At 41.1% G+C, this 14393-nt stretch overlaps 1 protein-coding gene across 1 annotated transcript in view; it reads right to left on the reverse strand.

Annotated features, from left to right (window-relative positions):
- Positions 1–14393, reverse strand: part of MYO1B (myosin IB) — a 179305-nt gene that overhangs the window by 153843 nt on the left and 11069 nt on the right. Inside the window, exon 2 of the mRNA XM_049773173.1 lies at positions 5202–5345. Within this exon, the coding sequence (XP_049629130.1) occupies positions 5202–5336 (135 nt within the window). The 5' untranslated portion in view covers positions 5337–5345. The remainder of the gene's footprint in view (positions 1–5201; positions 5346–14393) is intronic.

Below are 14393 nucleotides of genomic sequence, written 5' to 3' on the forward strand. Positions count from 1 at the left end.
TACTTGAGGAGCTGACAGTGCAAAAACATGTCTGGCCCTTGGAGGTTGGCCCGAGTCCACTCTCAGGCCCATAAACCCTGCCAAGCAGTACCAGACCCAAGGACCACACAGATGGGCCTGCACTAACAGTATGAGAATTACTAGGTGGGGAACCCCAAGTCCTGCTAGGTTGGCTTCCTAAAAGCATCCTAAAAAGACATATCTTTTTGGAAACCTAATCTTAACATTAATTTGTAAAAACTAAAGGCAATTTTTACTAGTCTTTCAAAGCTGTTGTTTCTACTGTAGCCCACTGACTATAAACATCTACAGTGGGACTGATTCTGACCTCCAGATCTATTGTTCATAATCTGACAACACAGAGAGAAAAATGAACTTTAACCTACTCGTTAGCACCAAAATAATTTCTATTCAAAGAAAGGTTGTGAGGGCCATACAGATGAAAACACATCCAAATGCTTCACAAACACGATAAACTCTTAATTAGCTATGTACTCAGTAGTTAATCACCATGAATTATTTTTCTTTTTGTTTGGGGTTTTGGGGGCCATACCCAGCTGCACTCAAAAGCCTCAGCACTCAGAAATCACACCTGGAAGCCTTGTAGAACCATATGGGATGCCAGAGATCAAGCCTGGGTGGGTTGTGTGCAAGGCAAATGCCCTACCCACTATACTATTGCTCCAGCCCCTCATCATGGATATTTTATCATTAATTTCATGACTAGGGTGGCCTAAGCACACACAAAAAATGTACAACCATCCTGAGAATACAATACTAAGAAAGCAAATGTTCCTATAAAATTTCTCTATCAATAGATTTCAACTATAACCACAGCAACCCAAGGGCACCTATTTCCTGTGGTAAGGTGCTCCCAGCAGGAGTGTGGAGGAGTCACATTGGTGGTGCACTTGAATGAAGTCCTGAATGCTTCCTATAGTGACCTATTAATACTAGTGTCATTCTCTAGATGACAGGAAGTGACCTGTGAGGCCATTTCATGACAGAACTTCCAACCAAACTTAGAGGGGTTAACTGCAGGTGGCCTCATCAGCATGAAGGCCTTGCCCCTTCCTGCTACATGGATCAAATGAGTTGATTGGGTCCACTTAGGAATTAACTAACCCTTGCCCAATCCTGGAGGTCAATCTCATGCCAGCAGCCCATCTCGAGGGCTTAGTGAGAACTTTGAGAATTCTGTGGCTCCAAGGACCCACTCTCCAAGAATGGAGGGTTTGGACACTTGGTTTTGATTTGGACATTTGGCTTGTTTTTTTCCTTTGGAAAGGGATAGTTGTTAAGGGACTGAAACCATGGCCTGAGACATGAAAAGCATGCTTTTTGTAGCAAACATTACTACTGCAGCTCCTAGAACTTCCAAGTGTACTATGAAGGGATCGAATGGGACTCTACTTCCATGATCAATTTACTAGAGAGCCACAGGATCACAGGGAAATAAGAAAGCAGCACAGAGTTAATAACTCTTACCCAAGGGCACAGTAATCTCTTCTAAGAGCTCTTAAGAGAGAAACAATTACTTAACTCTAGAAACCTGGGAAGGAGGAAGGTATACAGTAGGATGGAAGAACAGGGTTGTCCTTAAAGAGTTTAGAGATTTACACTTGATCTATCAAGGCTGTGTTTTTTTTTTTTTCCCCAGAGTTCCTAAGTCTCTACCAAGTTTCTTCAATTCCTTGGCTCCCTCTCAACTATGGCCTCTGAACACACAAATGACTGTCCAACAACCAGGTCTGTGTGACAAAGTCACACCTGTGGGCACAGGCAGAGCACTAGCCTTCAACAAGTGACACCCTGGTTTGAACTTCAGCTCCAAGTGGCCCCCTGGGGACCACCAGTAGGCCCAGACACTGCAGCATGTGGCCCCTTAAGAGAAAAAAAAGACAAAAATAAAACTATGTTTTTATGAAATATAAATATATTGTTGTTCACTCTTAGAGCACTGAAACAAAACTATGAGGGGCCAGAGTGCTAGTATAGCAGGTGAGTGACGACTGCCTTATGACCAGGGTTCGATCCCCAGCGCCACATAATGGTCCCACCAGGCTGGCCAGGATAGATCCCTGAAGGCAGAGCCAGGAGTTAACCCTGAGTACTGCCAGGGCCCAAAACCAAAACCAAAACCAAAGTTATGAGATTACAAAAGAAAAAATTCCTAAAATTCCAACTTCATTTTCAGGGGGAACATTTTTTTTTTTTTGGTTTTTCTTAATGATGGAATAGATAGGAAAATGTTATACACTATATCCTTTTCATTTGGCCTTTAGCAATGGCCTAAAACAACTTTGCAACAGCCCATGAACAAAAACAAAGTTGAAATATTATCAGTATAAGTGCTAGAAGACGATTTTCCACGTACAATATAAATGACATGCAGGATCGGGCCTATTGGGATCTCTCCCAGACAAGCTCGGTCCAGTGCCCAGGTCCAGTGGCACAATGCTTGGGGACCACTAACACTGGTCATGGAATTAGTGTCTTCCTTGAACATACTAAGACTAGTTAAACCACTTTTTCAATTGTACAAAGTTTTTATTACAAAATGCAACACGTCTGTGACTTAACAAACCCTGTAATCCAGGTTTAAAAAATATATGTCCCTACCTCCACCGCGAAGCTAGCTTGCTTTTCCTGCAAACAAATATATGTAAACAATCACAAATACCCACACAGCCCCCCCCTTTAAAAATCATAGACTGCTTTTCTTTTTTCCTTAAAAAACAAAAAATGCAGCTCACTAATGTTGAGTGTGTTTCAAGTTCCAAAATAAAGAAACCCATCTTGTGGAAATGATAGTCCTAAAGTCTAATGGAAAAAAATTCATTGATTTATGTACGTAAGGTAATATAAAAGAAGGTAATTTTATGCTTTTGTTCTATGCCAGAAAAGAACATTCCTAGAATGAAACTAAAATTATGTGGGGCTGATATCTAGACACTTCATCCACTAAAGACTCAAGAATTTAACAGTTAGCATTTTGTTAAAGGGGGAATGCTTTCTCTTTAAGGAGCACAACTCAGATATTAAAATGCAGCTAATGTTCTAGTCTCCATTTGAGTTCACATAAAAGTAAATTGTGCTTTGAAGGGCCCAGAAAAAAATGACCACCAGCATTAGTTACAGTATTATTGATTCCTCTTATCTTCTGCTCAGACACCAATGTTTAAAACCTGTAGTTTATTTGCTCTGAGATCAGTTTCCACTCAAGCTGTAGAAACCTAAGTTTTTCCCACCTGAAAGACGAAATGCTATACTTAGGTGAAAAAGTAACTCCAGGTGCCCCTGCCAAACCAAATATTTCTTTTCCCCATTCTGTGATAATGTTTTTAGACCTTTCACACCTGGATGAGCATTTTAAGTGACATCTCTGAGCTTAGCTTTTTATTCTATTATCAAATTAATATTCCCAAACTTCATGTATATGTTTATTCAAAACATTTATGCAGCTTATGTTACTTTACAATTTCTGGCTTCTAATAAACAATTTTTTTTGGGTTTTTGGGTCACACCCAGCAGTGCTCAGGGGTTACACCTGGCTCTATGCTCAGAAAACCACTCTTGGCAGGCTCAGGAGACCATATAGGACGCCGGGATTCGAACCACCGACCTTCTGCATGCAAGGCAAACACCTTACCTTCATGCTATCTCTCTGGCCCCATAATAAACAAATTTTTAAAAAGTTAAAAATCACAATTATCAGCTGATGACTAATATTTTCATGAAGAAAGTATACAAAACTATTCTTTAAATGATTGGCTGTCTAGGAAAGCACATTTTTGCATATAATTTTAAAATATATGCCACAACTTTTAGTTGATTCTGGTTTCAATTACAATCTCTCCTTCATTTATTTCTATTTTCTCACAAGTTTTGTTGATCCCTGTTTCAATTACAATCTCTCCTTCATTTATTTCTATTTTCTCCTACACTTCTGATGTTGACAGAAAAAAATATGATGCTCTTCTCAATACTTCATATACTATCATGGACTATTTCACTAGAGTGCACCAACAATTTTCAAAAGGGGAAAATGAACTCAAACAAAGCAGAATTTATACAAATCAACTCCTGTCCAATCAATCCTGCTTATGTCTGTCAAGGTTCCGTGAGTTCATGCCCTATTTCATTGGCAGAGTCAACATTGCAGGTCAACCTGGACAGACGAACATTTCTTAATTTGAAACAAATTCCAGGAAAGCTGCAGGCAAATGTATTTTTTCCTCGAATTTTAAATATATTTAAGGAAGTTAATAATCAAAAAAATAACATGAACTCCTTTCTCATGAATTTTTACAACATAAAGTCTCTCCTATTATTTTATATATGTACTTGTTTTTATTTTTATATACGGAAGAATACTTGTGTGCAGCAAAATCTCCAAGCTCCAAATACATGTTTTTATCTGGTAATTTGCTTCTGTCCCTACAAATTACAAGTGTCAAGATGTTCATGTCATTTTTGACAGCTTATTACCTTGCACGTTAAATGAGTATCTTCTCAATGCTTAGATATTAATCTTTTCTTTGCTGCAATGTATGGAATGAACCTAGTTCTAGGCAAGCCAGACATGCACTTTACTACTGAGCCACATTCCTGGTCTTCTGAAGGCATCCAAAAAAGATGTAAAGATGATAAAAAACATTTCTACCAAATATGTATTACAAGAAAGGCAGAAACCCAGCCATGTGCAAACTTCTGGCCTCACCCCTACCCCAATGACCAATATAATACTCTGCATGCATTTGGCCTCTCTAAACACCATAGGAAGAGAAAGGTCACTTGATTAAGAAATAATGACCTTGTGCTCAAAGGAGCAAATACAAACTCCTACTGAAGGCTAGGGTGGTAACTCAAAGTGGTAGAGCACATGCTTGGCATGAGAGTTTGATCCCTGGCAGCTCTTGCTCCTTACCCCTGACAAGCACTGTCTGGTGAGGTCCTAATGGCCATAAACACTGTTGGGTTGGACATGGAACCATCAAGCCTTCACGGCTGGGCACAACACTTGTCTGTGGCCCCCAGCATGGCTGGGAGAGGTTCGTATTCAGAAAAAATAATAGCCCAAGAGAATAAGCAAATACCTGTGGTTTGTAAGAGCAGACATAGAAGAGTCTGAGAGGGGAAAAATAAAGTCACAGAATACCATGTCCAAACCCTTCCAACAGCCCTTGGTGGATACTCACATATATTTCATTATGGTCAAAGCGCTTCTTGAGGTTGTTGATGAATGTCTCCTCGTTGAGAGGTTCAAGAAGAACCATATCTCCGACCCCAATCATATTGTCCAAAAGGGACGTCTTCACCTCCATCTTGGCCATAGTTTCTCACTGCAGATGAGAGGAAAAGGGATTTCAATTTAAATGAGCATAACGTTTTCAAATGGTTCTTTGCACCACCACAGAAATGAATCTTTGGTGACCCCACAAAGCCTCATGAATGTCTGTTGAATGATAGGATGAGTGTTCCACAGTCCCCAGAGGGGAAAGGGGAATCCCATGCCCCTTATCTGGGTAAGATAGAAGAATCTGGTCCAGCAGCAATTCCCCGCATAAATAATCCACAGGTTTGAGCAGGCAAGAAACTCACACTGAAAGCTGTTCACTCACAAACCAATCGCTCCACCACATGGAACCACAAGCCTAGTTGGCAGCTCTCAGCTCAGGCCTACCTAACTAGCATTTATTGAGATTATAAACAAAGCCCCACCCCCAAGTGGAGGAGAAAAAGGCAGATGAAAAGGCAATGAGGAAACAAAACCAAAGGACACCAATTGAGATACATATGAGGACTAATTCAAAGGCCTCTATTTACAATTGCTCCCCCCCACCACCTCCCTACTGACCACAGCAGAAACTACTGAGAGAATGAATGGTGACATCAAGCATGTGAAGTCTTCGCCAACCTGCTGCCACAAAGGAACCTTCTCTACCAGTCGATCATCCAAGGCCAAGTCACAAGGATGTCTAATTCCATAATTTCTATTCTCCACAGGAAGTTGCAAAACTCAAGCCAAAGCACAGAACCCATCATCATGCAGAACCCCTTTGCATGAAAATGGCAGACAGGAACTTAATGAATCTGCTTCTCACAGGACCCTATTCCCAGCATGCCATCACAGGAAATGTTTTTAGAACAACTCTAACTTGTGTATTAGAACATGACAGGAATAGATTAGTTTACACCTCACAGTAATTCTGAGAGATCAAAAAGTTATCAGATCCTCACTTTAAGACCAGGGAGGCTGTAGAGCAGGAGCAAAAGCACAGCAGGTAGAGCATTTGCCTTGCACATGGCCAGGGGTCTCAAACTCAATTTACCTGGGGGCCGCAGGAGGCAAAGTCGTGGTGATCCTTGAGTGCAAAGTCAGTAGTAAGCCTTGAACATTGGGGGGGTGTGACCTAAACAACTAAAACAAAACAAAACAAAGATTTCTCTAGGGCAGGGCCACAAAATGTTGTACGGAGGGCTGTTTGCGGCCCGCGGGCCGCGAGTTTGAGACCCCTGCACATGACCAACCTGGGTTTGATTCCCAGCATCTTTTATGTCGCCTAAGCCTGAAGAGTAATTTCTGAGCACAGAACCAGGAGTAACCATTGAGAGTGGTCACCATGTATGGCAGAACAAAAAAAAAGAGAGAGAAAAGAAAATGACACTAAAACTCAGAGATAAGGCACAGTGACAGAGCACTGGGCTGACAGGAGTTTGGTCCCCAGACCACCTCACATGCCAAGCATGAACCAGACAGGGCAACAAGGAACCTGTGAACCACAGCACCCCAGCCAAGAATGCAACCCCAGCAATCACCCAGCCAAAGCTGTGAGCAGCAAAGTGTGTAAACCCAACTCTAACAATAATAAGAACAAAGAAAAGGAAAGAGGAAGATAGAGAAGGTTAGGGGGATTAAGACATTTTGCTAAGATTAAAGAGTAAATTATATTTTCTATTAAAGAAATCAATACCCATTTAGAACAAGGCATCTATTGAGTGCAATTTCAGGCACCAACAGTCACATTTATTTATTTATTTAGATTTAGTGCCACACCTTGAGGTGCTCAGGAGACCAAATAATATTGAATATTCTCTTGATCCTTCAGGCAAAGCATTTGCTCAGCCCACTGATCTATGTCTGGTCCATAATACTTAAAGAACAGAACACAACTCACTTGTATATCAGTAACTGCTAACCTACAACATAAAGTGTCAAAAGGACTGCAATATAATATTTTGTTTTGTGGGGTTCTTTTTCTGATGATGGCATTTTAATGTATTGTTTGATAAATTAATTCATTAATTCAATCACTGTGAGATAGTTACAAAGTTGTTTATGGTTGAGTTTCAGTCATATAATGGCCAGCAACACTCACCAGTGCACATTTCCTGCCACCAATGTCCCCAGTTTCTCTCCTGCCATCCTCCTACCCTTTCCTCCACTCTCTGGGAAAGCTATTTTCCCTCTTTCTCTTTCTCTCTGTTTCTTTATCCCTCTTCCTTCTAGACACTGTGGTTTGCAATACAGTTATTAAAGGAATATCATGTATATCAATTTATCTCCTTCAGCACCTAGTTTTTATCCAGAGTGATCATTTCCAAGTATCACTGTCATAGGGGTCCCTTCTCTGACCAAATTATACACCACCACCCCCAGTTTGTGGTAAGCTTTCTACCATGGACTAGTCCTCCTGGTCCTTGTCTCTACTGTCTCTGAATATTAATAGCATACTATTTTTTATATCTTACAAATGCATGTAATCATTCTATGTTTATTCTTCTTTCTCTAACTCATTTCACTCAGCAAATTACTCTCCATATCCATCCATGTATAAGCAAATTTAATGATTTAATTTCCTAACAGCTGTGTAGTATTCCATTGTGTAAATGTACCAGTTTCTTTATCCACTCATTTATTCTTGGGCATTTGGGTTGTTTCCAGATTCTGGCTATTGTGAACAGAGCTGTAATGAACATGGAAGTTCAGGGGGCTTTTCTGCATTGTATTTTTGGGTTCCCAGGATACATTCCTAGGAGTGATATTGCTGAGTCATATGGAAGCTCAATTCCTAGTTTTTTTCCGAAAAGGCTGGTCTAGTCTGCATTCCCAACAGCAGTGAATGAAAGTCCCTTTCTCGTTGCATCTGCACCAACACTGCTTGTTCTTGTTCTCTGTGATATGTGCCTGGTGTGAGATGATATCTCATTGTTATTTTGATTTGCATTTCCTTAATGATTAATGATGTGGAGCATTTTCATGCGCCTTTGGCCACCTCTATCAATACAATGTTCTTAACTATCAGTTCAACAGACACATGACGATAAAAACAAAGTCAAATTGACATCACTGGGCAAAGTGGAAATCTTTGTTTCCCTTTAACTCATACATAAAGCCTATCAAGACAAAATTAACCTATGCACTGTTAGGGCTAATTTTACTACAATCACTACCCCTACAGGGTACCACAAATATCAAATTCCCACAGATTTTTATCTTACTGTCAACATCACTGAAATCTACTTGCTCAAAAGTTCCCAAATAAAAATACTGTCCTCCCATTCTAATCTATAGCATTCTTCTTACATCTTTAAGTAGAGCAAGAGAAGGGCCAGAGAGCTAGTACAGAGGTCACAACTGAACCAACATGCTTATCCTCAGCATCACATGTTCCTCCAAGCATCACTGGGTACATACATCCCTGGAAACACCACCTGCTCCCAACATCACTAAGGTGATCCCAGGTATCACATCCTGCTCATATACTAAACTCCCTGGCTAAAATATCCAGGAAGGCCCCCTTAAAGAATGCTTGGGAGGTCCATCAGCCTCCCCACAAAAACAGCAACAGAAACTTCATTTCAGTTGGACTTGTATTTTTATTGGGGGGGGGTGGTTATAAGAGATGGAACCCAACACCTCACACAGGCAAGACCAATGCTCTATCAACAGGCCACATCCTGGTCCCCTGGACTGTTTTAAAGAAAGTTAAGAAGGAATTGGAGATAATATGGTTTTTCACTTCTCAAAACAGTGACAATTTATTGGTAAGGAGCATTCATGAGTGACTTTTATAGATCCAGAGATATTTCCATTATTTCGTACCCTGTATTTTTTAATTAAGTGTTCTCTGCAAAGTCAACAAGGAGAGAAAAAAAATAGATTCTCCTATTTACAAAAGCAACCTAGTGAGAAAGTATTTAAAATTTAAAAGAAGAAAAAAACCAAATATGCATTTTACTCATTTGTTTAACCTCCTACCAATTCTACATTGAGTAAAATAAAAAGGGAAGCTCTGGTATGGCTGGAACCCAACTACAGTAACAGTGTGAGAATAATTTTGAGTGTGCTCTGAAGGCAGACATTCTCGAACAAAACCAGCAGGGTTAGGGTGCCTGCTAGTCTCTGGAGGTTCAGCAGAAGCCAGGAGACAGCTGGTCCCACGCCCAAGTTCAGGCAAAGACTCACACAGGAATAGGAACACGAGTACCAGACCTTTGTCACAATCAATTAACATTTAAATCAAATTTCAAGTTCTTCGACTCCTGAAATGTCAAAAGCACTCTTGTTGGGATGCATTACATATAATTTGGCAGATGAGGAAAGAAAGTTTAGGGATTGAGAGGGATGTCAACCTGAGAAGGGTTTCAGAAATAACCACAGCCAACTAGCAATTTAAATTAAGCAAAAAGAAATGGGAACCCTTTGCCCTGGGGTAGGTTCCTAGTCTATTTATAAGAGCAGCCCTACAAAGACAAAAGCTTTGCTGCAGGTAACAATAACCAGACAGACTGTCCTTATCTAAAACTAACCTTCTTTACCACCTTTTAAAATAAAAGTCCCAAGCAAGTTCTATGGGTTTAAACCCAACTTTCTAGTCCAATGGATGAGTGATAAAAATAAAGGCTGAATTTCACTGATAAAAGTCTGAAGCCCAGGGTTACTGTAGAACAGAAAATAGGGTGTTTGTCTTGCACGTTGTAAACCTGGGTTTGATCTACCACACCCAATATGGCCCACTAAGCATCACAGGAGTAATCCCTGAGCACAGAGCCAGGAGTAACCAAAATACCACAAATATGGCCCAAAGGGGGGAAAAACATGAATCTCTATGGTGAAGGACATAGCTCAGGGTGTAATAGGGTGTATGACAGGACCACGTCTAGGGTCTTCTTGGTCCTCTAACACCCTCCAGTGATGCCCCCCAAGTGGCCTGAGACCAAAAAGTACCACAATGCATTAAATGAAATCAGCAGGTCCCACTAGTGAAGCATATTCCAGGTGTGTCTCCTGGGTCTTCTGAGTACTACTCAGGACACCCTCCCATGATTGCAACAAGAAAAGCAAGTTGAAAATTTTGCAAAAGGAGGGTGGGGTGGAGAGACAACACAGTGGTAGGGCATTTGCCTTGCACACAGCCGATCCAGGACAGATGGTGGTTCAAATCCCGGCATCCCAAATGGTCCCCTGTGCCTGCCGGGAGTGATTTCTGAGTGCACCGGCTGGGTGTGACCCAAAAAACAAAAACCAAAAAAAAGAAAAAAAAAAGAAAAAATTTTGAAAAGACTTTTCCAAAACAAAATCCATTTGATGAACAAATGAACATGGCAATATCAACATTCATCAACTTGTTCTAGTATGTTTTTAATTATTTCTTGGTTTTGCTTTCTGAGTACTACTAATTTTACTTTTCTTTTAGTGCCTAGGTAGGTACTTTAAGGGGGATAAACTATGAGACACTTCTTCTGTCTTGAGATTAAAAAATAGAACACCAAAGAGAATGTGAAGGGACCACCCTTGCCCCAAATGGCTTGGTTTCCCTTATTGTGTCTACTATTTTAACTCTCACAGAAATTAGTTGATATTTGCTCACCAAAAGGACTTATAGGGCCAGAAATCTCAGTGGCCCAAGTGCAGAGCTCACAAGCACAAGAGACTTGAGGTTAATTTCCAGCATCAGTCACATGAGCTGTCTGTGGCCTCTTGCAACAGCAGTCATTTCCAGTCACATAACAGGCAGATGAGTGCCAGCACTGTGACTAAATAAGCATGATCCCCAGAAAGCCTTAAAGGCCATAGATTTAGAAGCACTACAATGAAACAGTATAAGCCCTAGTGGGACCGTGTGCTAGAAATGACGAGCACTCTGAAGGAGCACCCTGGCTGAGTGGTTAACCATTGCTAAGAACCAGATGTGCAATCCCCTCTTATGTTCTCCATCCCACCTCCCATCACAACATCAACAGAGGGAAAGGGAGGTGGAGAAAAACTGCTTTCTTTCTTTTCCAAAAGTGCAATGCTCACCACAGAAACACATTTCAAAATCATCTGCTAACCCATGATTTCTATAAATCATCAAGAGAAATCAAAAAGGAGAGCTGAATGCACACCTAAGTCAAGCATCCCACGGGATGCTTTTTGTTGGACACTCTGAAGTCTAATGGTTCCCTTCCCAAGACCTCTGTGGGAATCCATGTCCTTGAAATAATGATTTCATCACACAATCATCATCATCCACGATTTCATCCACAATCATCCCAAGACTGTGTATCACAGAATCCCCCTTAGAGCAATTCACACACTCCATCCCCTGACATTGTAATGTGAGGTAGACTCAATTTCTGGGGCTTTAATTTGGAATATCAGGATGAAGATTTGTTTGTTCTCTTTCTATCTGAATGCAAGACTTTCCCATGTGTTGTGTGGAGTAGCTGTAGCACGTGTGTCTTTGTGAGGGGCCTGGCTGTTGTCAGTGAGAGAGTGTAGAACAAGAGGCATCCTGATAACATCACAGACCTCGAGACCCTTGAAGTCCACCTGACAACGTTCCAGATCAAGCTACCCTTGAGTCAGCCCAAAAACATTCAAGTTTCCAGTTAGGAAGGCCAAATGATTATACTTTGAGAATCTGTTTAAGCTCCTTGGGTGGATGTCCTCCTTGAAAAAGAGCAAGTCACCTAATAAAGGAAGCAGGTACTAGGAAGTGGAGTGTTAACAGCAACACACTGAAAAGCCCAGCCAAGGTCAAAGGAGTCATTAGGACTAACTACTCTGACTTGGCAATTTTAGAAAGGAATAGTGAAGCAGCTGATTAGCCACGTCCAGTTGTGTTGGGAAACTTTGGTGAGTTGAGCAGAGTTAGTACAGGGGGTTAGCTTACTTTACAGCCCACAGATGCCCAATTCAAACCCCCAGAAGTACATACAGTCCCTCAGCACTACCTGGAGTGACTTCTGAGTACCAGTAGTATGGTCCAAATCCAAATCTCACCTTCATCCTGCCTCCACCCCCAAAAAAAACCTTGGTCCCTGTTCCCTGAAGTAGCTTGTCCAAAGGTCAGAGGAAAACTTATGAGCTGATAAAGAATATTTGATCTGTCTGGAGGTCAGAGTGTGAACCACTGGCTAGGAGATAAGAATTAGACTCTTCTAATCCCCGGTGATCTCTGCCCACCACAGTAAAGGAGCTCCACAGAGCCCTGAGGTTAGGAGACAAGTTCTGGGATCAAGTTTTGACTTCAAATCAATAAATTTGGGTAATACCTCCAGTTTTGGGTTACTAGTCCACAGAAGCATATAAAACACAAAGGCCAATGGCTTTTATTTTAGGTGTTTAAATGAGTCTTATATGTAGGAATTTTATTAAGATAAATTATACATTTATTTATAGTTTTTATTTAAAGCATTGTGATTTACAAAGTTCTTCACAGTTGGGTTTCAGACATACAATATTTCAGGACCAATTGCATCACCAGCGTTGACCTCCCTCCACCAATATTCCCAGAATCCATCACATACCATCCCCCCTCCAGCTTGCCAGCATAACAGACCAATTATAAATTTTGGTTGTTAAAGTTTGAGACCATCCCCCCTTCAGCTTGCCAGCATAAGAGACCAATTATAAATTTTGGTTGTTAAAGTTTGAGTCTCATGATTACTTTGCTGTTGACCATTGGTTATTTAGTTGGCTTGGATATTTAGTTCTGTCCTTTCTTAGCATTACCATTGCTCCTGTGACCCTTGGCTCCCATTCTTTCATATTTGTGCTTCTCCTCCTCCACTCAGTTTCTTTCCCTCTCCTTACTGTACTCCGGGGTCAAGAGTGTTTGAGATAACTCTCATTTAGACCACTGTATTTCTCATGCAGCTATTCTAAATACCACATATAATCAATATCTTTCTGTATTTATCCTTCTTCTCTGGCTTACTTCATTAACATAATATTATCCAGTTCCATCATGCTGCAGAAAATTGCATATTTGCATCATTCCTTATAGCTATATAGTATTCCACTGTATATGTGTGTGTGTGCACCACATCTTCATGATACACTTGTCTGTTGTTGGACATTAAAGCTGATTCTAACTCTTAGCTATTGTACTGAGTGCTACAATGACTAGCAGTGTGCATATATCTTTTTGGATCAGTGTTTTTCTCCTGGAGATAGTTACCCAAGAGTGGAATTGCTAGGTCATATGAAAGCTCAATTTTGAGTTTACTGAGAACCCTCCATACTGTTTTCCATAGGGGTTGGACCAAGCAACATTCCCACCTTCAGTGGATAAGAGCTCATTTTTCCCCACATTCCCATCAACCAAAGCTGTTCCCAATGCCAATGGTAATTTTTAGAGTTCTTTAATGTCAAGAAGCCTGGTTAACAGTGACATCCCTAAGACCGTCCACACCAAGACCTCCAACCCATGAGAATGGACAAAGAATTGTGAGACAAAGCCATCTCCCCCAAAGTTCATCTCAAGTGAAGCCAGAGACAAGGAACAAAAGTGATAGTCTCAGAGAACAGAACTTCTAAAGACGCCTGCTAAAGTTTTCAGACACCCCAAAAAGAGCTGCATTATGTTGGCTGGGCTTCCTTCCAAAGTATAAAGAATAGTGAGGAAGGATAGGTGGGTGCTGGACAGCCTACCGGGAAAGCCAAAGTTGATCTGTCTTTTTCTTCATGTTTGTGTTTACACCTAATCTTTTAGCCAGCACTGGGCTTTCCTGGGACAATTGTAACCTTAAGTGAGGAGTACAAAATTCTTGGGACAGAATCCTAAGGAGTCAGATCCACTGTCTCTACGGCAAGGCTTCTGCTTGGCTGGTGTTAATGGATCCTCCTGGGACATGTGTCCCCTGGGATGAATAATCCTGAAGCTAGAGCTGAAGCGGGAAGGTAAATTCACTGCTGCCACAGCAGCAGCAGCAGCAGAAGGGCAAATAAGGGTCTGTGACAACTTCCACTGTCCAGCTGTCTAGCTGTTCTGACATCAAGCCCTCCCATCTGGCCTTAGTGCTTGTTGGCCTTACAGACCTAAATATCTCCTAGTCTCTAGCTTCTGCAACTGCAGGAGTCTCTCCATTTGTCATTCCTGCATTACAAGCATTCGTGA

The sequence above is a fragment of the Suncus etruscus genome, chromosome 5 (assembly GCF_024139225.1).
Source record: "Suncus etruscus isolate mSunEtr1 chromosome 5, mSunEtr1.pri.cur, whole genome shotgun sequence".
In the NCBI taxonomy this organism is placed as follows: domain Eukaryota; kingdom Metazoa; phylum Chordata; class Mammalia; order Eulipotyphla; family Soricidae; genus Suncus; species Suncus etruscus.